Here is a 27,943-nt window from a genome sequence, read left to right on the forward strand (position 1 = left end):
TTGCCTCTTCTTCCAAACTATTTTCACCTTACAAACCCAAGCCGCCACCACTGGGATGCCCCGCCTCCAGACTCCTATTGCCAGTGAAGTGCCCATTTTTGCGCTGCTGGGATTCCCCTGAGGCTTCCCTCCATGGGAAACACCACCTCCAGACTTCCGTGTTTCTGCGATGCTGCAGGGGAATCCCAGCAATAGAAGTCCAGAGGTGGAGTTTCGCAGCGAGGGGAGCCTCAGCGAAATCGCAGCATCACAAAAACATGGAAGTATAGAGGTGGTGTTTTGAGGATTTCCGTGTTTTTGCGATGCTGCGATTTCGCTGAGGCTCCCCTCGCTGGGAAACCCCACCTCCGGACTTCTTTTGCCAGCGAAGCACCCGTTTTTTCACTGCTGGGATTCCCCTGCTTGGATTCTCCTGCAGCATCACAAAAACACGGAAGTCTGGAGGTGGGGTTTCCCATGGAGGGGAGCCTCAGGGAAATCCTAGCAGCGCAAAAACGGGCACTTCGGCTGGCAAAAGGGGTGAGTTTTGGGCTTGCACGCATTAATCGCTTTTCCATTGATTCCTATGGGAAACATTGTTTCGTCTTACAAACTTTTCACCTTACAAACCTTGTCCCGGAACCAATTAAGTTCATAAGATGAGGTATCACTGTATTAGCCTTTACAATGAAAGGATGGGTTGGACACAGATGACAAAGAAAGACTTAGTGAAAGCTTCTTTGATGTTGAAATATCAGGTAGAACAAAATTAGAAATGCATATACAATAAAATTGAAAAAGCTCAGAAAACACTCTACACCTGTGATGGTGGACCTATAGCAGCTTTCCTGAACCCTCCAGAGTGCCAAAAACAGCACAACAGCAAACTGGAAGTGCATTTTCCCGAACTTCCACTTTGCCTGTTTGGGCATTTTTTTTTCAGGTACCAGGCTTCAGTGAGGCCTGTGCACATGCAACTTGAAGACTTGTGGACTTCAACTCCCAGAATTCCTGGCTAGTGATGCTGGTTAGGAATTCTGGGAGTTTAAGTCCACAAGTCTTCAGGGTTCTCCAAACTTACTAGTTAGGTTGTCACACTGACAAAATGATCATTCTGAAATAATAAAGTGAAATCAGGAGGCTTCTTCCTGTAGAAAAGCATATTCATAGTAAGTTTCAGTACAGTAATGGTCAATTTTGCTTTTCAGCTTCACTAGATTTCCTGTCCTAGTTTCCTGGTAACCTGAAGCGATAGGCCATATTCTTGGTCTTTGTCCCCTGTTGGTTGCCTTAGAAACTGTAGAATATAGCAGTCATATGGGCTAAAGCGTTTCGTGTTCTGCTACTGATAGAATGATAGAGGTGGACAATTTAATGAAAAGCGGACTCCTTTGAAATCAGTGGGAATGCTGTTTCATTAGGTGGAAAGAAGAAAGGCTTCAGCAGAAGGTCTACAATTCATAGCAAGGCTCACGTTAAAAGTATTGAAACTGGAGGAAAGGAAGAAAATGTTGGTATATTGTTAAGTATGTTAAGTATATTTAAGTATATTTGACAGGTTTTCTTCACTTATAATAACTCACAGATTAGTGCTCCTGAACAATTATTCCAAGTTATTATTATTATTACTATTATTACTATTATTATTATTATTATTATTATTATTATTATTATTATTATTACTATTATTATGTCAATACAACACATCAAACGAGATCACTATATGTTGGATTTCGTATTTCATCACCAGTCGGGCGCTTCCCAAGCACCTAGGACTGCGTGATGTAGCGGCGAATTATGTTTGCCGATCCCAGTAAAGTGGCCTTTTGCAATTGACAGATGGAGATTTTGTCAATTCCAATGGTTTTCAAATGTCCGCTGAGATCCTTTGGCACTGCGCCCAGCGTGCCAAGTACCACTGGGACCACTTTCACTGGCTTATGCCAGAGTTGTTGCAGCTCGATTTTTAGATCTTCGTATTTCACTAATTTCTCTAGCTTCTTCTCTTCAATTCTGCTGTCCCCTGGGATTGTGATGTCGCTGATCCATACTTTCTTCTTCTCCACAATCAGGATGTCTTGTGTGTTATGCTTCAGAATTCGGTCAGTCTGAAGTTGGAAGTCCCACAGTAGTTTTGCTTGCTCATTTTCAACCACTTTTTGGGGCTTATGATCCCACCAGTTCTTTGCCACTGGTAAATGGTAGTTCTGGCACAAGTTCCAGTGGATCATCTGTGCCACAGCATCATGTCTATGCTTGTAGTCAGTCTGTGCGATCTTTTTGTAGCAGCTGAGTACGTGATCGATTGTTTCATCTGTTTCTTTACAGAGGCTGCACTTTGGATCGTCTGTTGATTTTTCAATTCTGGCTTTGACAGCATTTGTTCTAATGGCCTGTTCTTGTGCTGCCAGTATTAGTCCTTCTGTCTCCTTTTTTAGTGTTCCACTTGTAAGCCATGACCAGGTCTTTTCTTTATCCACTTTGCCTTCAATCTTCTCCAAGAACTGGCCATGCAATGCTTTGGTGTTTTTTTTAAATTGATGATGATGATGATGATGATGATGATGATGATGATGAATATTTTGGTGTTACAGCGGCATGTCCAGAGCATTATTGAAACTGTAGAGATCCCTTTTGTGATATTAACCTTTATAAAAATAGTGCCCATAAATATTAATGTTGCATATTTCTTCAGGGCGAGGGTAAACAGATCTGCCTGGTAAATTTTACATTAAAAACCCCATGCCATTACCTAAAATAATCAACTACAATAATTCATATATGTTATGGCAGCTGTAAGCAATCACACAGCAAAAGACATATACCTACTATTTTTCGGGCTATATAAGGTGTACTTTTTTGTCTCCCAAAAGGGGTAAAATATATGCCCATCTTACAGACTAAATATTGCTGAAACCACCACCCTTCCGACCATTATTTGGCCTCTGCACTTCCCATTTTTGGGCTATTTTCTGGCACGTTTTGGGGGGCAATTTTCAAAGCTTCTTTCGGCCTGTCTTTCCCCTCAAAATGGATGGAACACTGATTATTCTTACTGGGGATGTATTTTTTTTTTTTAAATCCTTTCACTGCTCAAGCAATTCCCATCAGATTGAAATCTTTGTATTTTATAAAGGAAGGGAATCTGAAACATATCTAAAGTGATATGGTTCAAGAAAGGTTCGACCATCATTCACGTAAACATGAATTCTCACACAATAAATTAAAAAATTGGGGAGACGAGATGGAAAGAAAATCAACTACCTGATGAGTTAGTTACCAGTTTGTTTAAAAGCACAGTATCTCTAGCAAGAGGTGACTGATGACATCAGTAAATATGAGTCATGGGGGGATAACTGGAAAGGAGAAACGATTACATTGTGGATTGATGTGTGTGGGGAGAATCAGAAATTATTTAACTACTTTCCTCCCCACAACAACTACTGTTGTCAAGGAACTTGCTCAAGTCATGTGTTTTAGCAACTTGAGGAAGTGTACACTGTGCAAAGTTGTCCTTGCTCACTCACAAGCTGGCCAGAATCACTCGAAAGGTCTGCCTGGTTTAATGCAGTCATTGCTAATTACTATATTCTCATCTGGAGACTTTGTGAACCACCCCAAGGTCTCTATTAAAAGTAAGAGAAGGAAGGAGATGGGAAAACCTAAGCCAGTATGCAGTCTTGAAAAAACATCTCTTCCATTCAGTAGTAGATCCCAGGAAAGCTGGATCCCACTCAGTTCTCAACTGCCAGGGATCTGGATGCACCTGGAGAACTCTCTCCTGGTCCACATCTCTCGTCTTGTCCTATGTTTGACCTATTTGAAGAAGATGGGTATGTCCTGAAACGTGAAATATGGCCAGAGTAGTAAACGTCTTAGAGTAAAATCTATCAAGGTTATTCCTTATAGGTAAGCCTCATGAGTGCATATGCATTGTTGTGGTTAGCTCTGGCCCAGCTCCTGCCCCAAGGAATGTGCAGGTGGATGTGGAGGAGACATCAACATGTCGCAGGCCTGTTTTGCTCCCGATGGAATCTGTTGATGAAGCCTCCTCTGACCAAGGCAGCATGAGTGACAGGGAAGAGGGGAGTTTGGCAGACAGCCCAGGAGGAGATCAATCATCTGTATCATCTTTGGATTCTGAACAAGAATTAATGACACATCCACGCATGCGTAGAGTGATGCATAGGAGACAACAACTAAAGGATTATTACATGAGAAAATGAGGCCACCTGTGGTTGGGTGGGGCTCCAGTAATTAGGGCTGCTGCTATAAATAGCAGCATGTGGGTTTGGCCGTTGTGGAAGAGTATCTGATCGCAGTTCGTCAGGAATCCTGGATTGCTGGTTTCTGGACTTTGCTTGTTGATTTTTCACGCCTTTGAAAACAAAGCAGAGCAACGTGTGTGTGTGTGTGTGTCTCACTTTGTTGGAAGAAGAAGGGGTGTGAAGTTTCTTCACAGCTGCTAGCTAAGTACTTAATGACTGCTTAAGGTTAATTGTACAGACTACCCAGTTGTTTTGGGACGAGTGCTCTTTGCAATACAAAAAGAGTGCTTAGTTTATTTTGTGATAAAGAACATTGTTTTGAATTTTCAAACGTGTGTGTTTCTGAAATTTGTACCCTTGAATTTTCAGGAGGCTCCTACCAGAGAGCCCGGCAGAACATGTATAAACTCCCAAAGTTACAGCATTGTAAAAAAGAAAGGTCTCCCTGTTTTTAAAACAGAAATCTAAACTTTTTTATTTATTTGTTTTTGTTGTACATATTTGTGGAATACAAAGATATAATAATATTTATATACATGATACTAGTAAAAGAGAAACATTAGGACACTCTGGTGCACTTATGCATGCCCCTTACTGACCTCTTAGGAATTGGGAGAAGTCAACAGTAGATAGTCTAAGGATAAAATTTGGGGGTTGGGTGATGATACTACAGGTAAGATTAAGATTTATTAGATTTGTATGCCCCCCCCCTCTCCGGAGTTAGAGGTAGTGAGTTCCATGCATCAACTACTTGGTTACTACAGTTGTATTTCCTGCAGTCGAATTTAGCACGGTTTATTTATTTATTTATTTATTTATTATTTAGATTTGTATGCCGCCCCTCTCCGAGGACTCGGGGCGGCTCACAACAGAGAAAAACAAATCATAAATAATCCGAGTAAATTTAAAACATTTAAAATTTAAAAGAAAACCCCATATACTAACAGACACACACACAAGCATACCATGCACAAATTAAACATGCCCAGGGGGAGATGACTCAATTCCCCCATGCCTGACGGCAAAGGTGGGTTTTAAGGAGTTTACGGAAGGCAGTAAGAGTAGGGGCTGTTCTAATCTCCGGGGGGAGTTGGTTCCAGAGAGCCGGTGCCACCACAGAGAAGCTCTTCCCCTGGGGCCCGCCAACTGACACTGTTTAGTTGACGGGACCCGGAGAAGGCCCACTCTGTGGGACCTAATCGGTCGCTGGGATTCGTGCGGCAGGAGGCGGTCTCGGAGGTATTCTGGTCCGATGCCATGAAGGGCTTTAAAGGTCATAACCAACACTTTGAATTGTGACCGGAAATTGATCGGCAGCCAATGCAGACAGCGGAGTGATGGTGAAACATGGGCATACCTAGGTAAGCCCATGACTACTCTCGCAGCTGTATTCTGCACGATCTGAAGTTTCCGAACACTTTTCAAAGGTAGCCCCATGTAGAGAGCATTACAGTAGTCGAACCTCGAGGTGATGAGGGCATGAGTGACTGTGAGCAATGAGTCCCGGTCCAGATAGGGCCGCAACTGGTGCACCAGGCGAACCTGGGCAAACGCCCCCCTCGCCACAGCTGAGAGATGGTTTTCTAATGTGAGCTGTGGATCGAGGAGGACGCCCAAGTTGCGGACCCTCTCTGAGGGGGTCAATGATTCCCCCCCCAGGGTGATGGACGGACAGATGGGGTTGTCCTTGGGAGGCAGAACCCACAGCCACTCCGTCTTATGCGGGTTGAGCTTGAGTCTGTTGACACCCATCCAGGCCCCAACAGCCTCCAGGCACCGGCACATCACTTCCACCGCTTCGTTGACTGGCATGGGGTGGAGATGTAAAGCTGGGTATCATTGGCATATGGATGATACCTCACCCCATGTCCTTGGATGATCTCACCCAGCGGTTTCATGTAGATGTTAAATAGCAGGGGGGAGAGGACCGAACCCTGAGGTACCCCACAAGGGAGAGACCTCGGAGCCGACCTCTGACCTCCACTAACACCGACTGCGACCGGCCAGAGAGGTAGGAGGAGAACCACTGAAGAACAGTGCCTCCCACCCCCAACCCCTCCAGCCGGTGCAGAAGGATACCATGGTCGATGGTATCGAAAGTCACTGAGAGGTCAAGAAGCACCAGGATAGAGGATAAACCCCTGTCCCGGGCCCGCCAGAGATCATCCATCAACGCGACCAAAGCGGTTTCCGTGCTGTAACCGGGCCTGAAGCCCGACTGCTGGGGACCTAGATAATCGGCTTCTTCCAAGGACCGCTGGAGCTGGAGTGCCACCACCTTCTCGACAACCTTCCCCATAAAGGGAAGGTTGGAGACTGAACGATAGTTATTGAGTACGGCTGGGTCCAGGGAAGGCTTCTTGAGGAGGGGGCGCACAAGCGCTTCTTTATAGAGAGTTGGAAAGACTCCCCTCCCCAAGGAAGCATTGGTAATCTCCTGGGCCCAGCTCCGTGTCACCTCCCTGCTGGCTGAAACCAACCAGGAGGGACACGGATCCAGCAAACAGGTGGCGGAACTCACAGCTCCAATGGCCTTGTCCACTTCATCAGGTGTCACCAGATCAAACTCTTTCCAGACATGTGGACAAGTACGTGCCCCAGTCACCTCGACTGACTCGTTGTCAGTCGTCTCTGTATTACAATTGGAGTCGAGATCGGCCCGGATCTGAGTGACTTTATCAGCGAAAAATGTGTTAAAATCCTTGGCACTGCTCTGCAAGGGCTCCCCAGCTCCCCCCTGGTTAAGAAGGGAGCGGGTCACCCTAAACAGAGCGGCCGGGCAGGATTCCGCTGATGCAATCAAGGCGGCATGGTACGCGCATCTTGCTGCCTTGAGCGCCACTTTGTAAGTCTTAATAAAAGCTCTTACAAGTGTTCGATCAGATTCAGACCTACTCTTCCTCCATCGCTTCTCTAGACGTCTCTTTTGGCGTTTCAACTCCCGGAGCTCCTCGTTGAACCATGGGGCTCTACGGGGTCTAGCGCCGCGGAGAGGTCGCAAAGGCGCAATCCGGTCAAGAGCCTCTGCCACAGCCCTTTTCCAGGCCTCAGCAAGAGACTCCGCCGAACTGTGGACGAGTGCCTCTGGAATAACCCCAAGCGCCGTCTGAAAGCCCTCTGGGTCCATCAGGCGTCTGGGGCGGAACATCTTCATTGGTTCCGCCTCCCTGCGGGGAAGGATTGGAGTCAGGAAGTCAAGCCGTAGTAGAAAATGGTCTGACCATGACAAAGGCAATGCTTCTAAGCCCCTTAGTCTCGGACCATTACTCAATTGCTCGGAAAGGAATACCATGTCAGGTGTGTGCCCTCCCTCGTGAGTCGGACCCTGTACTACTTGAGTCAGGTCCATGGCTGTCATGGTGGCCATGAACTCCTGTGCCAGCCCAGAGGTTTCACCGAGTGACGGCAGGTTGAAGTCCCCCAGGACAATAAGTCCGGGGAACTCCACCGCCAACCCGGCTACCTCCTCGAGTAGCACAGGCAGGGCTTTTGACACGCAGCTGGGAGGCAGGTACGTGAGAAATAAGCCCACCTGAACCCCTAAGTCCAACTTCATCAAGAGAGACTCGCAACCCGCAATTTCCGGAGCAATGAGTCTACGCAGGCAAAGGCTCTCCCTGGCTGTAATAGCCACTCCCCCCCCCCTTCCCTGGAGTCGAGGTTGATGCCATATCTGAAACCCGGCTGGGCAGATTTCAGAGAGAGGAACACCTCCCTCCGGGCCCAGCCAGGTTTCAGTAATACATGCCAGGTCGACCTCCTCATCCAGGATCAAATCCCGGATGAGGAGAGCTTTATTTACCACCGACCTGGCATTGAGCAGCAGCAACCTGAGCCCAGGTTTACTTTAAGTTTGTACCTATTGTCTGCTCGAGTGTTGTTGTGGTTGAAGCTGAAGTAGTTGTTGACAGGAAGGATATTGCAGCAAATGATTTTATGGGCTATGCTAAGGTCGTGTTTAAGGCAACATAGTTCTAAGCTTTCTAAACCTAAGATTGTAAGTCTAGTTGCATGGGGTATTCTGTTGCGAGTAGAGGAGTGGAGGGCTCTTCTAGTAAAGTATCTCTGGACACTTTCTAGAGTGTTTATGTCCGAAATGTGGTGTGGGTTCCAGACAGATTAGCTGTATTCAAGCATTGTTCTGGTGAAAGTTATGTATGCTCTGGTTATTAGTGTGAGATTAACAGTGCAGAAGCTACGTAGGATTAGGTTAACAACTCTTGAAGCCTTTTTGGCAATGTTGTTGCAGTGGGCTTTGGTACTTAGGTCATTTGATATGAGTATTCCTAGGTCTTTTACAGAGTGAGGGTTGTCTGAAAGGTCTTGTTTATTCAGCTTGTATTTGGTGTTCTGATTCTTTTTGTCAATGTGTACGACAGAGCATTTTTTGGTTGACATTTGGAGTTGCCAGATGTTTGACCATTCAGACACAGAGTCAAGGTCTTTTTGAAGAGTAGCTGTGTTATTGGTGGTGTTGAAAAGTTTGACATCGTTGGCGAAGAGAATGCAGTTGCTTGTAATGTGATTGCAAAGGTCATTTATATAGGGTATGAAGAGTGTTGGTCCAAATACGCTGCTTTGGGGTACGTGGCATCGCTGTTAACCAGAACAGGATTAGATATGGCACTCGCTATTTTGAGAACTTGTCATCTGTTTGATAGGAACACAGTTATCCAACTATGGAGGGATCCTAAGGTGCCATAGGATTTGCGTTTTAGAAGTAGTTTGTCATGAACAACTGAGTCGAAGGCTTTACAGAAGTCAATATAAATTGCATCTATTGATTTGCTCTGATCACTGTTTTAGAGAGAGAAGACTCATGTTTACAAGGAGGACATATAACATATATTTCAGGAAATATCAGTGAGTTATTGTGTGGGCAAATGCATGTTAGCATGTTGTGTTAGCATGTTGGTTGAATCAGGCTATCATCTTTTTGCATCAGATAGTTTGCTTTAGCAGTTTGGCTTAGTGGTTGAACATTGAAAATAATAACCTTATGGCACTAATAAATATTAATACTGTTTGAGTTGGTTAAACAGGGATACATCTTTATGCCTTGTTGTGAGCCGCCCCGAGTTCGCGGAGAGGGGCGGCATACAAATATAAATAATAAATAAATAAATAAATCTTAACTGCCATCGAATCAAGGATGTGTCTTTTGAATGATCTTAATCTATTATTTTATTATTTTAATCTGTTGGGGTTTTTTTTTTTTAAAAACAAACCTTTAAATCTCAATAAGCCTCAGGAAAAAATATCAATTTCAAACATTTTATTTTTACATTTTGCATCCAGAGATCAGATAAATCCAACAGAACCTATATTCTAAAGATGACCATAAACACAAAACAGTAGGCTAGCTTCTGCCAGAATTGAAGCCTAATACAGCAGTGCAGATTCCTGAAGCCTTTAAAATTAAAATTCACAATGAATAATATGGAATCCCTAATTCTTATCATTGTCGAATTTAGCCTAGAATGCAGAAAATTCTGCTCTTTGTAAGTGGAAAAGAAATTACTTTTCATATATTGTTGAGTCAGTAACCATCTTACTTTTAACCTGTCAGTTGGAATATCCTTTCTCAGGAAGGAAGCCAGCCAAGTTCTCCTCACAACAGAAGCTAGGTCTCTTCCGTTACAAATTTCATCTCCGCATTATGGGTGCCTGAATGCATGCCATTGTCCCGTACACGCTGGCGGAAGAGGAAGGGGAAGGCCTTCTTGAAGGATTTGCGGAAACTGTCTCCCATGAAAGCATAAACAATAGGGTTGAGGGAAGAGTTAGCATATGACATGCAATTAGCCCACGTCTTAATCTTATAGGTTTCATAGTTCGCCTGGAAATGGAGATAGAAGCCCTGAAAAAGCAGGTAGAACTGGATAGGACCCCAGCAAATGGCAAAAAGAAGTACGATCACTACAACCATCTTGGAAATCTTTGCTCGCATGGCAGCTGAGCGCTCAGAGAGATGTTGTACTTGCTGGAAATGAACAGAAAACACATATGAACAGTTTTTATAGACAGTGTGCTAGTTGAGCAGCCAGGCCAATTGCCTGGTTTAGCAGGAAAAAGACCAAAAGACCTACTGGTTTCAGATTCAGGAGGAAGACAACTGCAATTTTAGACGGTCATTTTAATATTTTAATATTTATTATTTCAATTGTAAGCTGCCCAGAGTAACTTTGCAGAGTGAGATGGGTGCAGTGGTGGGCTGTTGCCTTGACTGGGGGGGGGGACGGACACAGTGGGGTAGCGAAAATGGAGCTCCACCCCAGAGCAGCCAATTTGCACTAAAAGATGTTGAAAGAAAATGCAGGGCGTCCTGCATAAGCCATGCCCACAGTGTGGTAGTAAAAATTTTAGTAGTCCTTCACTGGACAGGTGGCATATAAATTGAATAAATACATAATATAAAATATCTCAAATACCTTTGGAGAGGTATTTTCCCAAGAAAGCGAATGGCCTCAGCAGGTCTTTCAGAGCTATTTTGATACTCTGCACATGCTGGATATTCTGCACTTGGTTCAGATTTCTGGCAATTTACAAAGTTTTAAGAAATGACTTGCCAATATCTTTTGCTAGGGCAGCTCTGGACCCACCCACCTGGATTTAACGATTCTAGAGCAGGACTTGAATTCAGAGTCATCTGGTTTATAATCCAGCACTTTTAATCAGTACACCAATCTGGCTATCAAGGTTTTTTGGCAGGAGGTGTTATTTGCCTATCTTTACATTGACAGCCTCTCTACTTTATTTATTTATTTATTATTTTATTTATTATTTAGATTTGTATGCCGCCCCTCTCCGCAGACTCGGGGCGGCTTATCATCTTATGTTCACCTTTTCTTCCATTTTCCAACTCATTACAAATGTATTTTCTTCCTGGATTATCCCACAAGTGTAGAAACCTTTGGGGAGGGGAGATCAAATGAATTATTTTATTTTATTTATTTTATTTTATTTTATTTATACTCTTCTTGGGGGAAAATGATTGGGAATAAAACAAACTAAGCATATCTTAACCTTTTCTGCTCCATAGCTGATAGAAAATTTGAAAATTCAGAACACATAGGAATTCAATCTCTTGGTGAAAGACATTATATAAACAGTTGAAGAAGACAAAATGAGAATGGATGAACCCAAATATTATATGCCAAGTCCAAAGAGAACCTTATACGTTTTCAATTACGATTTCAGCAATATAGGAGCATACAAAATATGTCTATTTTGCCAAGGTATTTTAAATAGATGATGAAATAAAATAAGAAAAAAATGTTTATCACATTTCTATCCTGTCCATCATACTTGCATGACTCTGGGTATTTACAAACAAAACAGTAAAATCATATAAAATCCATAGTTAAAAACATAATTAAAAACCATATTAAACCAAAGATTTTAAAAAACAACAACTGCAGAGTTAAAAGGCAGAGGGAGCACCTTCAACCCACCAACCACCCCCAAAGTTGCATGACACTCTTAGATCCCCTGGCCAGTTGGTAGAGCCAGGTTTGAATGCTCCTCTGGAACAGTGTTTCCCAACCTTGGCAACTTGAAGATACAGTGGTACCTCTAGATACGAGCTGCTCCACATGCGAGTATTCCAAGTTACGAGCCACGACATGAGCGAAATTTCTGTTCGACACCCGAGCTCAAATTCGGGATATGAGCCAAGCTTCCACTAGTTAGCGCAAGAATCTCCTTGCTTCCAGTTATCTCGGTGAGAAAAGCAAAGTCTAAAGGCATTCGTTCGAGATACGAGTTGATCGACTTACAAGCTCAGGTCTGGAACGAATTAAACTCGTATGTCGAGGTACCACTGTATTTGGACTTCCACTCCCAGAATTCCCCAGCCAGCAAATGCTGGCTGGGGAATTCTGTGAGTTGAAGTCCAGATATCTTCGAGTTGCCAAGGTTGGGAAACACTGCTCTAGAAGGCCAGGAGAGTAGGAACCAGCTACCAGGGCAAATGGTTCCATAGCGTGGAGACAACAGCAAGGAAAATTCTCTTGCTAGACGACACCAGTCAAAGTTTTTTAACCAATGTGATTATATTTGATTATTTTTTTTAATTCTTAATTAAAATTAATATGTTTGTTATTATAAATGAAGGCATGATTTATTAGGCGTTTATGAGTCACAACAAAGCTGCTTATGATTCCTCAGGCTCCTAGTTGACCTGAAGTTTAATTATGTGCGAAGTAGCTTAATTGGTAAAATATGCTGCACGAGTGAAGAAAATGATTTCAATTCTCACCAAAACTTATTACACATATTTGTAACGGCATGACATTTATTCTGGTGGCACCTCAAGCAATGCATGGGTGCCAACTTTTTTTTCCAGGATTTTTTCTTTTTAACATTTGTTTAAATTACCTGAACTGGGATTTTGTTTTTGCACGTATGTGAGACTGGCGGAACTATTAAAAAAAATATCTAACAACAGAAGTACAGTTTCTTTCTACTATCTTACCTGGTAATCATGGTCTACTGGTTCAACCACAGGGCGTCCAATGCGCTTGAGCATGACTGTGTAGCAGACGCAAATAGTGAGAAGAGGCAATAGATAAACACCCAAGAAAGTGTAGAGGATAAAGCTGCGCTCCTGGCTTTTGCTTGTGAAAGCTTCAATGCAGTAGGTACGTAAACCATACCAGTAGCCATTTTCCGTACGATGATACATAGCCATGGGCAAGGAGAGAATGAAGGAACCTGGAAGTCATAGACACAGAACTCACAATCCTTGGGTGAGCATTTAAGAAAACAAGCTCTACAGAGACTTGAGGGAAACCAGGAGAATGATCCTATCTCTTGGAAAGGAGAACAGTGGATGGATGCATGGATATGTGGATGAGTCTGGTTGCTGATTTGCTAATAGAGATAAAAATTAGTCCATGAAGTTTCCTTGGCAAGATTTAAAAAATGGTTTATCATTGGATTCTTCCTAGTGTTGAGAGAAAGTAACTGGCTGGTGGTCACTCAGTAGACCTGGTTCTTAGCCTGGTGCCTTAACCACTACACTATTCTGGCTCTCATATAATATATAATAGAGGTAAGGGATAATCTTTTTGAAAGCAATGTTCAAAGTATTTATAAACCTAGTCCAGAGACAGAAGAAATGAAACTAAAATATGACCACATTCTAAAATCCATCATTTAGAATATTTAGCTTTGCCATGACATTCAATGACTTGGAGTTTAAACAATCTAAAGATAATGGTTATCAAAGATTATTTTAAGCTTATACATAGTACAGTATATATTAAATTATTTTCCTATAGTAAAAGTTTGTGGATTGATAAAAAATATCTTAAATTTCATGAAGGGGTTGATGAACTGGAATGCTTGGTGTTATATATCAAGAGTTCTTGTTTACAACAAGGTATGGGAAAATACCAGCTCCTGGCTGAGCCATCTGGCAGCTCCCTATATAAGGGCAAGCTGTCCAACTGGCTCTCTGCTGGCTCTCTATATAGTTGGGATAAAGAGCTGTGGCATGAAGCCTGTTTCCAGTCTCTTCACACTCACCCAAATTAACACTTGGAGAAAAATGACTTACAGGAAATTGAATGGATAGATCAGGGAAAGGTTAGGGGGTGGATAAAAAAATGGAAACACCTTGAAATATCATCAAAATATCTTTTAATATGGTGTTGGTCCAACTTTTGCGGCAAATACAGCCTCAGTTCTCTGAGATGTTGATTCATGCATATGGTGAATTATTTCCAAAGGAATTTTTGCCCATTCTTCAGTTAGCAGAGGTCCCCAACCGCCGGTCCGCGGACCAGGACCGGGCCGTTGGGGTTTTCCAGCCGGTCCGCGGCGCCGCTGCCCTCCCGGCAGAGGACATTATGCAGGACAGGGTGGGGCGTCGGGCAGGGCGGGGAGAATCAGGAGGCTCCTTTGGCGGCTGGGGGCTGCCTGGCTTTGTGATTTTGGCTGGGGGGGAGTTAGGAAGGTCCTACTTCTCCCCCCCCAGCTAAAAACTCAAAGCCTATCTGCTGGACACTCACCCAAATTAACACTTGGAGAAAAATGACTTACAGGAAATTGAATGGATAGATCAGGGAAAGGTTAGGGGGTGGATAAAAAAATGGAAACACCTTGAAATATCATCAAAATATCTTTTAATATGGTGTTGGTCCAACTTTTGCGGCAAATACAGCCTCAGTTCTCTGAGATATTGATTCATGCATATGGTGAATTATTTCCAAAGGAATTTTTGCCCATTCTTCAGTTAAAGCAGAGGTCCCCAACCGCCGGTCCGCGGACCGGGACCGGGCCGTTGGGGTTTTCCAGCCGGTCCGCGCCGCCGCTGCCCTCCCGGCAGAGGACATTATGCAGGACAGGGTGGGGCGTCGGGCAGGGCGGGGAGAATCAGGAGGCTCCTTTGGCGGCTGGGGGTTGCCTGGCTTTGTGATTTTGGCTGGGGGGGAGTTAGGAAGGTCCTACTTCTCCCCCCCCCAGCTAAAAACTCAAAGCCTATCTGCTGGATACGGGCGACGAGCGGGACGAGCGGCGCCGAAGCCGGTGGCTGTGGCAGCTGCTGCAAGAGGCTTCCGCGCCGCTCTGTCCCACTAATCGCCCGTATCCAGCAGATAGGCTTTGAGTTTTTGGCTGGGGGGGGGGACTTAGGAAGGTCCTACTTCTCCCCCCCCCAGCCAAAAACTCAAAGCCTATCTGCTGGATACGGGCGATGAGTGGGACAGAGCGGCGCGGAAGCCTCTTGCAGCAGCTGCCACAGCCACCGGCTTCGGCGCCGCTCGTCCCGCTCATTCCCCGTGTCTGGCAGAAGCTGCTGCCCGAGTGCTCTTGGCCGGCGGGATTCAAAGGGGAGAATCAGGAGGCTCCTTTGGCGGCTGGGGGCTGCCTGGCTTTGTGATTTTGGCTGGGGGGGGACTTAGGAAGGTCCTACTTCTCCCCCCCCCAGCCAAAAACTCAAAGCCTATCTGCTGGATACGGGCGATGAGCGGGACGAGCGGCGCCGAAGCCGGTGGCTGTGGCAGCTGCTGCAAGAGGCTTCCGCGCCGCTCTGTTCCACTCATCGCCCGTATCCAGCAGATAGGCTTTGAGTTTTTGGCTGGGGGGGGAGAATTAGGACCTTCCTAACTCCCCCCCCAGCCAAAATCACAAAGCCAGGCAGCCCCCAGCCGCCAAAGGAGCCTCCTGATTCTCCCCGCCCTGTGGAGAAGTGTGGAGGGCTGCGTCACTAAGCTCCACCCCTCCATAACCCCACCCCCATTTGACCAAAGCCCCCCCCCCACCGGGCCGTGGAAAACTGGTCTAGCTTAAAGCCGGTCCCTGGTGCAAAAAAGGTTGGGGACCTCTGAGTTAAAGCACCCTCCAGTTCTTTTAGAGATGATGGTGGTGGAAATTGACTTCTTACTTGAATCTCTAAAATCGACCATAAATGCTCAATAATGTTGAGGTCTGGTGATGGTGGTGGCCAGATGAAATGCTGAACTTCATTAGAATGTTCCTCGTGCCATTCTTTAACAATTCTTGCTCTATGGATTGGTGCATTATCATCTTGAAGGATGGCATTCCCCTCTGGGAACAGTTCTTGAACCATAGGATGAATTTGGTCGGCCAAAAGTCCTAAATAGTGATGGCTGTTAATTCTTCCATGAAGGGAAATCATTGGCCCGGTGGATTTCCAAGAAATAGCACCCCAGATCATCACTGAACCCTCACCATGTTTGACAGTTGGGAGAAGACAGTCTGGATGAAATGATTCTTTTGGCTGTCTCCAAACGTAAATATGGCCATAGGTCGGAAAAATGGTAAACGATGATTCGTCAGAGAAAATCACATTTTGCCACTGCTCGAGGGACCATTTCTGGTGGTTTCTACACCACTCTAAATGCTTTGAAACATTTGTCTTTGAGAGCAGAGGTTTTCTAATTGCAACTCTTCTGTTGAATCCAGATTTGTGAAGCTCCCTTTGAACAGTTTTTGTGTAAACTGTGATCTGTATGTGTCTATTGAGCTCTGCAGTGATTTTAGGAGCTGTGGTCAATTCGCTTTAGAGTCCGATGTTTTCTCTCAGACAACTTCGACTTTCGACCAGACCTGTGCTTGGCTGAGGACATTTCCGTTCTCTTTTAAAAGCAGTCATTACTTTTGAGACATTACCTCTTGAAACACCAAACATTCGGGCACTTTCTATTACACTAGCGCCTGCCATTCGAGCACCAACAATTTGGCCTCTTTGAAAGTCTGAGAGGTCTGCCATTTCTAGAAGGTTATAACCAATTTCCTTAAATTTCTGTTTAAAAAAGTTTTAAAAAACATATCAAATAACAGAATTTTAAAAAAAACATTAAAATACATCAAGTTTTGATTGATTTGAACATGTTCAAACATTATGATGCCAAAAAATCAAGTGTTTCCATTTTTGTGTCCACCCCCTGTAAGTCCTAGATTCTAATGTCAATGACAACAATTTATTAAACTCATACGTGATCCGATTTGTAATGAGACGGGAAGATTAGTGGTTTGAAGTGAAATAATGGCTTCAAAAGTTACATAGCTTCCTCTTTTTCCAGAGGTGTAAGTGCTCACACATTTTGCAGACATCTTCCCCCCCCCCACTTACCAATCCAAATAGCAAAGCTGATAGACATGGCTACCTGGGGGGTTCGATAACGCAGTGACTGCAGTGGGTACAATGTAGCATAGCAGCGGTCCACACTCATAGCCATCAGAGTTATGCAGGTAGCCTGGACAGTCACCTGGTGGGAAGACAAAGCATGTGGTGAAGACCCTTCAGCTACTTGTGCACCTCCTTAATATAATATAATATAATAATAACAGAGTTGGAAGGGACCTTGGAGGTCTTCTTGTCCAACCCCCTGCTTAGGCAGGAAACCCTACACCACTTCAGACAGATGGTTAACCAATATCTTCTTAAAAACCTATCAGTGTTGGAGTATTCACAACTTCTGGAGGCAAGCTGTTCCACTGGTTAATTGTTCTATCAGGAAATTTTTCCTTAGTTCTAAGTTACTTCTCTCCTTATTTAGTTTCCACCCATTGCTTCTTGTTCTACCCTCAGGTGCTTTGGAGAATAAGTTGACTCCCTCTTCTTTGTGGCAACCCCGGAGATGTTGGAACATTGCTATCAGGTCTCCCCTAATCCTTCTTTCATTTAAACTAGACATACCCAGTTCTTGCAGCCGTTCTTCATATGTTTTAGCTTCCAGTCCCTTGATCATCTTTTTTGCTCTTCTCTGCACTCTTTCTAGAGTCACAACATCTTTTTTACATTGTGGCAACCAAAACTGAATGCAGTATTCCAAGAGTGGCCTTACCAAGGCCTTATAAAGTGCTATTGACACTTCATGTGATCTTGGTTCTGTCCCTCTGTTAATGCAGCCTAGAACTGGGTTGGCTTTTTTGGCAGCTGCTGCACACTGCTGGCTCATATTTAAATGGTTGTCCACTAGGACTCCAAGATCCTTCTCACTGTTACTACTGTTGAGCAAAGTACCACATATACTGTACCTGTGCATTTTGTTTTTCTGCCCTAAATGTAGAACCTTACTACTTTGAATTTCATTTTGTTTGATAACACCCAATGTTCAAGTCCTTCCTCTTTTTAAAACGAGAACAGCACTATTTGCATTCAGTGTGAATCGCTTATAGTCCCTTCATATCTATAGTAGCTTAGGAAGGATGTCGAGAAAATGTGGGTTGCCTGTCCTAGCACACAGCTAGGTCCTTGGCAGCAAATACAGGCATTAAAATTTATCCACTTCATATCATCAGTTGTACATGTGGGGATTAAAATAAAATTATGGATACAGTCAATAATAAAATTATAATATAGGTAATTCCATCTCACCTGCTGTAAATAGTTGACAAATTTGCACATGAAGTCACCAAATACCCAGCTGGGTAAGGGATAGAGAGTGGCAGTGAAGGGAACACAGCACACTAAGAATATGATGTCAGTGGTAGCCAAATTTGCTGTGAAAGACACAAAGTTGAGATCAGCTTTGGTATAAGGTTAGCTGAGACAAGTAATGTCTACTTCCTTTCCTGATTCAAGTCTTAAAGTTCTGTGTAAAACACTGGTTCCCAACCTTCTTTTGCCCCAGCTAAGCATCTCTAAAATCCTGATGCCCCCCCCACCCCGTGAGTTACTATTCAAAAAGTGAACTCCTATTCGTGTAGAGAAAGGCTAAAAGGCCATTAACTTGGTTTAAACAAGGTTCCAATTGCCCCCAGTAGTCTAACATAAAGGATTCCTCTTTGTCTGGGACTCGAGAAGAAGTGCTGTAGAGATCTGCCCCCATGTGTCCCTCTTCCTAATTTCTATCACTGCTGTTTCATGTTCTTTGACCAATTTTGAAATGCAGCACTTCAGCCCACATTTTGGTGCCACTAGCACATTAATATTCCAGAAAAAAAGTACATTGATACCTCGTCTTACGAACTTAATTGGTTCCGGAACGAGGTTTGTAAGGTGAATAGTTTGTAAGACGAAACAATGATTCCCATAGGAATCAATGGAAAAACGATTAATGCGTGCAAGCCCAAAACTACCCCTTTTGCCAGCCGAAGCGCCCGTTTTTGCACTGCTGGGATTCCCCAGTGGAAGTGATGTGCCGGTGCCTGGAGGCTGTTGGGGCCTGGATGGGTGTCAACAAACTCAAACTCAACCCAGACAAGACGGAGTGGCTGTGGGTCTTGCCTCCCAAGGACAATTCCATCTGTCCGTTCATTACCCTGGTGGGGGGGAACCACTGACCCCCTCAGAGAGGGTTCGCAACTTGGGCGTCCTCCTTGATCCACAGCTGACATTGGAACATCATCTTTCGGCTGTGGTGAGGAGGGCGTTTGCCCAGGTTCGCCTGGTGCACCAGTTGCGGCCCTATTTGGACAGGGAGTCACTGCTCACAGTTGCTCATGCCCTCATCACCTCGAGGTTCGATTACTGCAACGCTCTCTACATGGGGCTACCTTTGAAAAGTGTTCGGAAACTTCAGATCGTGCAGAACGCAGCTGCGAAAGCCATCGTGGGGCTTCCAAGATTCGCCCACGTTTCTTCAACACTCCGTGGCTTGCATTAGCTGCCGATCAGTTTCCGGTCACAATTCAAAGTGTTGATCATGACCTTTAAAGCCCTACATGGCATTGGACCAGATTACCTCCGGAACCGCCTGCTACCGCACAAATCCCAGCGACCAATAAGGTCCCACAGAGTTGGCCTTCTCCGGGTCCCGTCGACTAAACAATGTCGTTTGGCGGGCCCCAGGGGAAGAGCCTTCTCTGTGGCGGCCCCGGCCCTCTGGAACCAACTCCCCCCGGAGATTAGAACTGCCCCCACCCTCCCTGTCTTTCGTAAACTACTTAGGACTCATTTATACCACCAGGCATGGGGGAGTTGGGATAGCTCTTCCCCCTAGGCTATTACAAGTTTGCATGGTATGATTGTGTGTATGTTTGGTTTTATAATAGGGGTTTTTAGTTGTTTTTATTATTGGATTGTAAATGTTGTGTTATTATTGTTGTTAGCCGCCCCGAGTCTGCGGGCGGCATACAAATCCAATAAATAATAATAATAATAATAATAATAATAATAATAATTATTATTATTATTATTATTATTATTATTATTATTATTATTATTATTATTATTCACTGGCAACAGAAGTCTTGAGGCAGGGCATCCCAGTGGCGGCAGCTTGGGTTTGTAAGGTGAAAATAGTTTGGAAGAAGAGGCAAAAAAAAATCTTCTTAAACCCCGGGTTTGTATCTCGAAAAGTTTGTATGACGAGGGGTTTGTAAGACGAGGTATCACTGTACATCTCATTAAAGCATTCTTGCTGAATATCCAACCTAGAAAGTTTGCTTTTAACACTTATCTTTGTCCCTTTCTTGCATTTTATTTTTATCTCTTTCTCAACGCATACCTAAGGTGGTTTAAAGTCCTTTTAGAAATTCTGGGGTTAAGATAGTTGCTTTTTCCCTTTAAGTACATAGCAAGTCATGGCAGTTTTTCCTCAGAGGGAGACGCGGTGTGCTTTGCTAACCATTTGGTTGATGGTATGATCCAAGTGGGTGGGATCAGCACTGTACTATAGACCAGCATTCGCTGGCTGGGGAATTCTGGGAGTTGAAGTCCAGATATCTTCAAGTTGACAAGGTTGGGAAACACTGCTATAGATTACCAGTTGATATTGGAAATACCATTCCATCCCCTCCAGTCAATTGGTATAGTCCTCCAGGGCCCTTCAGCTTTGAACGATCAGAAAGTTCAAAACTTTCCAGGCAAAGCCCCATTTGCATCAGCTTGTGCCCAAGGGATTGGAAGGAGAAAGAGAATAGAAAGAGGGCTCCTTTTCTGCTGCTTCATGGCATATGCCTCCTTATCCAGTCACCTGCTCTCAGGCTGCTTTGGAGTATGGATTACCCACTCCGAGAGGATGGGAGGAGGAGAAGGTGGAAATGGCTCTTGACCTGCCAGATCACTTATCTCACAAAGCTGATCTCTGGAGCTAGAAACCTGGTAGGTTAAGAATCACCTAATCCCCAAACTGGAACAAATGGTGGGAGAAGAATGGTAATCAGCTATTTCTTCTCATCTTACAATTGGCCTCCACAGTTCAGTCAAAATCTGTAGTGACCTTTGATGGACAACTAAACCTCTGAAAGCTCACCTGATTCCCCGATTCAGCCCTCAGCCCAGAATGACTGGTTTAGCTTTCCCACTGGTTGAAATATTTATTCAGAGTGGAAGAAGCAAAATTGTGGTGATTCAGTCAATCCTGTTCTTTAAGTTTCCCCTTTCACAGTAAATGAAACTGTGAAATAAAACACTTAGCAACTTCCAAGAGTGAACAGCAATAGGGTAGCAAAATTTGTAATCGTAATTTTTTTTTACCAGCGAAGGACTAATGGGTTATACTTCAAGTGAGCTGTGGATGAGGAACCCAAATACGATATGGTGGTATTGTATTACCAATTCCTTACAAGTGTCATCGTATTTAATGCAATGTTGACATAGGTTAGAAAAACAGAGAATTTTTGATGAAAATCAGCGGAGTCAAAGTCCTAATTTTAGAGAATGATTACACAAAATTATACCAAGGTTCTAATAGCGATGGAAAGCGGACTGAGATTAACTCTGAAACAGGAAGCATACAGCTTTTGTCTAGACTAAATGTACATAGCTTTTTAATCATGTGAAATTATTTACATAGAATGGCATGCATAATAATGCCAGATCAACTAAGTATACAAAGCTTTGTAAGCTATGATACTTTAAACGAAGGGTGAGGAACTTATGGCTCTTTGTGAAATGTTGAATTTTATTCCCTTCAGCTCCAGTTACTGTGGCTAAATAATGATGAAAGCTGGGAGTTGTAGCATAACCATGGAAGGCCACACGCTTCCCAATATCTTATGAGTTAGGACTCTCATACGAAAATGTGCCAGAGTTTGGGAATAATAATTTTTTAACCTAGCTTCTCTGAACATATTGTAAATAACTTTGGAATAGTCACCATCTTAATAACAGTTAGACAGGAACTTGGAGGTCATCTAGTCCAATCCCCTACTCAAGCAGGAGACCTACAGTGTTCCCTCGTTTTTCGCCGGGGATGCGTTCCGAGACCGCCCGTGAAAGTCGAATTTCCGTGATGTAGTGATGCGGAAGTAAATACACTATTTTTGGCTATGAACAGTATCACAAGCCTTCCCTTAACACTTTAAACCCCTAAATTGCAATTTTCCATTCCCTTAGCAACCATTCAGATTATTACTCACCATGTTTATTTATTAAAGTTTATTTTAAAAAATATTTATTAAAGGCAGACGAAAGTTTGGCGATGACATATGATGGCATCGGGTGGGAAAAACCGTGGTACTGTATAGGGAAAAAACCCGCAAAGTATTTTTTAATTAATATTTTTGAAAAACAGTGGTATAGACTTTCTGCGAAGTTCGAAGCCGCAAAAATCGAGGGAACACTGTATACCGTTCTGGATAAAAGGCTGTCCAATCTCTTCTTTAAAACCTCCAGTGTTGTAGCACCCGCAACTTGAAAACCCTTGAAAAATGCATTAAGGAATGTACTGGTTTACATTAATTACATTAAATACATTAATGTGGGTGTGTAGGTATACACACACACATACACAGAGAGAGAGAGAGAGAGACATAGATATATAGATGTAGATATAGATAAATCGGTAGATCTAGATATTAGATATATGAGAGAGAGAGAGAGAGAGAGAGAGAGAGAGAGAGAGAGAGAGAGAGAGAGAGAGAGAGAGAGAGAGAGAGAGAGAATGAATATTATTCCTTAAAGTTACAACACACTGGATTTTTACATGACAACTGCCAAAGAACAATACATCAGTGTAATCTGGAAATGCAGTAAGGATTAGCGAGTGGTGCTTTTAAAAAAATTTCAACCATTTGTCTGTGAAATCAAAGGTAACGCTTAAAATCATTTTTATTTACAGCTGAGAGCAAGTGGCGAGTAATATAAACCCCATTTCAAATATTACAAGCAAATTTAATGCCTTAGAAATGCCAACTTCATCCTGCACAATTGATTGCAACTGTTACAAGCAACTGGTGTTATCACCAGTGGGAACTTGCATGACTTCCAATGTTCCTTTAAATAGCATTGATGGAAGTTGACTGGATGGAGTGAGAATCTAAATGTAAAACCCTGTCAGGTTCTAGATTCCAGCTAAGGCGGAACATCTATTTTTATTTATTTATCTTGTCAAGTACGAATTGGTAGTATACAAAGATATAACAATGCTTATATATATGATACTAGCAAGAGAGAAACATTAGGACAGGGGACGGTAGGCACGCTGGTGCACTTACGCATGTCCAGCAACCAATTTACACACATCCCACAGAAGTGCTACAAGAACCTTTTTTTGTCCCTCATTTGACAATATACCAGAAGAAAACATGTTAGCTGTCTCTGCCCCCTTGCAACCAGCTGGGTTCCAAGTGAGTTTTACTGCTACTACTACTGAGTAGGGTGTGTGTGTGTGACTCACGGGACTCACTCACCAATGTAGAAGTTTGTGGCGGTGCGCATCTGGCGGTGCTTGCTGATAACATAGATGACCAGGCCGTTCCCCACCAGGCCCAGCAACATGATGAGGGCGTAAAAGAGCGGCACCAGCCAAGCGTCGGTCAGAAACGGGGGCGAGGTCTCCTCTTCCTCCCCGCTGCGGTTAAAGATCCAGAACTGCGTCCCGAGAGGGAAGGCGCCGGCTGCTTTCTTGGGCTCGGCGCTGATGGGGTCACCCTGCCAGGCTACGGTGGGCTCCCCCGTCCAGTTGCCCCAGGAGGGCTCCGCAGCCATACGGAGGGACAGCAGAGGGCTAGCTCCACAGTGGAGCACCAACGCGTGGTTGCAAGAGCCTCAATTCCTGCAAAATCGGAGCAGGACCGGCCGGGTGGGGTACGAGGCACGCAGCCCCTTCCTCCTTCGACAACCAGGAGTCTCAATTTCCTCTTAGCTGAAGATGCGTTTAGTAGTCCCACCGCTAAGGCCAGCTGGCTGCCCAAAGTAGAGACGGGCAGTCTGCCATTCCCCTTGCAACAAGTTCCTGCCTCCCTGCTCACTGTTGCAAGCCGCCAGAGGAGTTAGAAGGCTGGCGAGCGCAAGGCGAGGAGAAGCGCCCCTTCCACGACCGCCGACGCTCTCCGCGCCGAACCTGCCGGACTCCGCGGCGCTCTTGCCATAGTCGGCTCCAGCGCGGCATCCCGGACTTTCCGAAAGAGGCTCCGGCGGCTGAACTTAAGCGGCAGCCCGCGCTGAGGGCGGCTTTGATTGGCTCCTGGGGACGCTGCCGCAAGCGGCGGTCCTCGCTCAAGACCATCTGCCCGGCGATAGCCCCGAAGAAGAATTCAGGCTCGACGGAAAGCCGAGTGAGCAAGAGAAAGAACCTGGCCCTCTGCGAGTTTCCCCGGGGTTTTTTTTTTTTGGGGGGGGGGGGTGTTCTTGGAGTTCTTAGAGGAGAGCGGGAGGACCTAAGGCTTGGGAGTGCCTTGCCTCAGTGGGCCAGGGTCCTGCTTACTTAGGTTATTTATTTATTAGAGTTGGAAAGGACCTCGTAGGTCATCTAGTCCAACCCAATGTGGCAATGTGGCAGCAGCCGCTAAAAAAGCCAACACAATCTTAAGCTGCATCAACAGCAGGATACACTCCAAAACTAGGGAGGTATTAATACCACTCTAGAATGCCCTAGTCAGACCTCACCTGGAGTATTACATTCAGTTCTGGTAATCACACTTCAAAAGAGATATAGAAACTCTGGAAAAGGTACAGAAAAGAGCAGCCAAAATGATAAGGGGACTAGAAACCAAGACATACTAAGAGAGGTTTGCAGGAACTTGGCATGGATAGTCTAGTGAAAAGAAGGGCCAGGGGAGATATGATAGCAGTCTACAGGTACTTAAGGGGTTGCCACAGAGCGGAGGGAGTCACACTATTTTCCAGGGCACCAGTGGGCCAGACAAGGAACAATGGATGGAAGTTGACCAAGGAAAGATTCAACCTGGAAATAAGGAAGAACTTCCTGACTGTCAGAGCGATCAACCAGTGGAACGACCTGTCAGCAGAGGTTGTGAACGACTCAACTCTCAACATATTCAAGAGGAGATTGGACTGCCATCTGGCTGGAGAAGTATAGGGTTTCCTGCTTGAGCAGGGGGTTGGACTTGATGACCTGCACGGTCCCTTTCCACTCAAATAGATGGATGGATGGATGGATGGATGGAGATAGATAGATAGATAGATAGATAGATAGATAGATAGATAGATAGAACCCCTTGTTCCATGAGGAGACCCTGGCCTATCCCATTTCGAGCAAATGGCAGTCCACTCTCCCCTTGAAAGTCTCAAGCATTGGAATTCTCACAACCACCGCAGGCAAGCTGTTCCACTGGTTGATCACTCTCATCTTCAGAAAGTTCTTTCTTTCTTTCTTACTTACTTACTTACTTACTTACTTACTTACTTACTTACTTACTTACTTACTTACTTACTTACTTACTTACTTACTTACTTTGCTTGCTTGCTTGCTTGCTTGCTTGCTTGCTTGTTTGTTTGTTTGTTTGTTTGTTTGTTTGTTGATTTGGATTTGGATTTGGATGCCGCCTCTCTCCGAGGACTCTCAAACTTTCCTTTGCTACTGGCCAAGCTCTCAGGGGCTCTTGGGAACTGTAGTTTAAGAAATATTTAGAGGGCTGCAGGTGGTCCAGATGATATGGTGGCTCTTCTTCTACTCCCCTTCCATTCCTTTCCACCAGAAAGTGACAACTAAGTAGTCCAACAGTAGCTAAAGAACTGGTAGTTGTGATTTTTCATTGCTGTGTATATGACAATAATATAATAATATGGCTATCTAATATCAGTCAGGCTACCCCACCTTCTCTACATGAATGATCTAAAGTTGTATAGAAAAATACCACCTGCTTGACACTGTCCATATATACAGCCAAGATACAGCCATAGAGTTTGGACAAAAACGGAGAGGGGCGGCATACAAATCTAATAAATAATAATAATAATAATAATAATAATAATAATAATAATAATAATAATAAAAAATATGCCACCCTTACCATTGATGGAATAAAATAATGAACAATGACAGTATCAAGATGCTCTATGGAAATAATACTGTGAGTCTGAATCAAGACGATTGTTACAATTATCTAAGCATCCTTGAAACTGGCAACATCAAACATGTTAAAGCCAAGAAGAAAACTAAAAGTGAACATATCATGAAAGTGAAGAAGAACTTAAAATCCAGACTCAGTGGAGGAAATACCATTAACACCTGGACAATTCCAGTCATTAGGTACATAGCTGGAATAGTGAACTGGATTCAAGTCGAACTAAAAGCCTCAACAGGAAGATCGGAAAAACAATGGCAGAGAATCAAGCCCTTTATCCCCAAACAATGTTGACAGACTTTACTAGGGCCAGTTTGGCCTAGTGGTTAAGGCACTAGGTTAGAAACCAAGAGGAGACTGAGTTCTAGGCCAGTCTTTGGCATGAAAACTGATTGGATGAATTTGGGCCAGTCTCTCTCTCTCAGCCCATACATCAAACTTGGGCAACAAGAGAGTCAGTCAATTTCTGTCTTGACCAATGGATCAACACTTGGTTGATTTGCAAAAAGGCACACTCTGCATTTGTAGGAAAATGCTAGCAAGAAAAAAATGGGATATATTTTAAAGAAAGCAACAAAGCAACAATATTTTATTGCATTGCATTAACTTTGTGAGCTGAAACAGAAGTACAAAGCAAATGGTGTTTTAAAAGCTGCTTTATTTTTTTAAGTACTTAACAGATTTACAGAAATAAATATAAAAATATTATCTATATAAGAAAATGACAAAAGGGTCAATGATAGTATGGGCCAAAAATGTGGGTTACAACATATGCTTGGCTTACCGGGAACAAGACCTGGAATAGAAATTATAAAATAACTAAGTCAGCATCTTATAAAGAACATCATTATAAAATGTTTTACCATTGTCAGTTGGCCCTGCACGATTAGCAAAAATAAATTCTAATTTAAATTTGATTTGTTGGAAATGCAAAAAAGAGCAAGGCACCTTCTTTCACAGATGGCGGTCATGTCCCAAAGTGAAGAAATATTGGATAAAGATACATAATTGGTTACAGGAAATAATAGGAACAACAGTAGAATTCACCCCAGAACGTCTTTTATTGGGCATATGTAAAAGACAATATGATAAAAGCACCAAGTATTTGATTTTGCATGTCACAACAGCTGTCAGCATCACATATGTGCAATGCTGGAGGAACCCTAATGTTCCGATCCGAAGCCTGATAATCAAGAAAGTTTTTGATTGCGCAGAAAAGGATAAATGAACCATAGAATTCACAGTACAAAAGGACTCAGACTACTACGAAACATGGGAAAAGTGGTATAAATGGATCAATGATAGAAAATTGAAGAGAAAATGTGGGATGAAGACAGAATTAGAAAGTATTGTAAGATGATGCATAAATTGTATAAATATAATAATGATTATATAAAAGATCTATTTGTAGATCTATTTGTAGATCTATTTGTAAAATGTGAAAAATTAATAAAAATATATTTTTTAAAAATTATATGAAAAACTACAAAAATAAACTACTCAACAAAAGCAAAACAAATTGATGAAGATTTTATATACTGTATTTTTTCAGAGTTTAAGATCTTTTTACCCCACAAAAGAGAATGAAAACTTGGGTGCGTCTTATACACTGAATGTAGCCACCCCCAAAGAGCAGTTAACCTCCTTGCAGCAATTTACTTCCTTGCAGCAAACAGCAGCAAAGCCTGATTAGCACAAGCCACTGATTATCTGCCTCCCGACACTCAGCTGATTGATTGAAGTTACCAATAAGCCCTCCTAAAATGAAAGTGAAACTAAAACTGCATGGAGAAAAAATTGCTGCAGGGAGAGGCAAAGGCTGAAACTGGCTGTTTGGTTTTTTCTGCAAGAAATAATTAAAAATTCCTATAGAATGTTCAAATTATTAGACTCGTTTTTAAAGACTGCTTTATTATTGTTCTAGACAACTTAACAAAATGAAGAACCTTTTTAAAATAAACGTTTGATCTGAAGAGGCCCAGTGCTATTACTTCCAGAAAGCCACATCAATTTTAAAGATCTGTAAA

General features: G+C 43.4%; 2 protein-coding genes across 2 annotated transcripts in view; one reads left to right on the forward strand and one right to left on the reverse strand.

Moving 5' to 3' along the window:
- Positions 1-27,943, forward strand: part of STXBP2 (syntaxin binding protein 2) — a 209,452-nt gene that overhangs the window by 51,541 nt on the left and 129,968 nt on the right. The gene's annotated exons all lie outside the window — the stretch shown is intronic.
- LOC139158590 (G-protein coupled receptor 54-like) lies at positions 9,508-24,058 on the reverse strand. Its single transcript, XM_070735912.1, has 5 exons — positions 23,298-24,058; positions 18,097-18,221; positions 16,849-16,984; positions 12,724-12,962; positions 9,508-10,230 (listed from the first exon to the last, which is right to left on the reverse strand). Exons 1-5 carry the CDS (start codon positions 23,593-23,595, stop codon positions 9,871-9,873), a joined length of 1,158 nt encoding a protein of 385 aa, XP_070592013.1. The 5' UTR covers positions 23,596-24,058; the 3' UTR covers positions 9,508-9,870.

The sequence above is a fragment of the Erythrolamprus reginae genome, chromosome 2 (genome assembly GCF_031021105.1).
Source record: "Erythrolamprus reginae isolate rEryReg1 chromosome 2, rEryReg1.hap1, whole genome shotgun sequence".
Lineage (NCBI taxonomy): Eukaryota > Metazoa > Chordata > Lepidosauria > Squamata > Dipsadidae > Erythrolamprus > Erythrolamprus reginae.

Excerpts from the sequence above, each read along its gene's own strand:
- LOC139158590 (XM_070735912.1), bottom strand. The coding sequence starts at position 23,595 with ATGGCTGCGGAGCCCTCCTGGGGCAACTGGACGGGGGAGCCCACCGTA. Across the intron at positions 16,985-18,096 it reads TTGTCAACTATTTACAGCAG|GTGACTGTCCAGGCTACCTG; the intron begins GTGAGATGGAAT and ends TCTTCCCACCAG. Across the intron at positions 10,231-12,723 it reads CAGTAGACCATGATTACCAG|CAAGTACAACATCTCTCTGA; the intron begins GTAAGATAGTAG and ends GTTCATTTCCAG.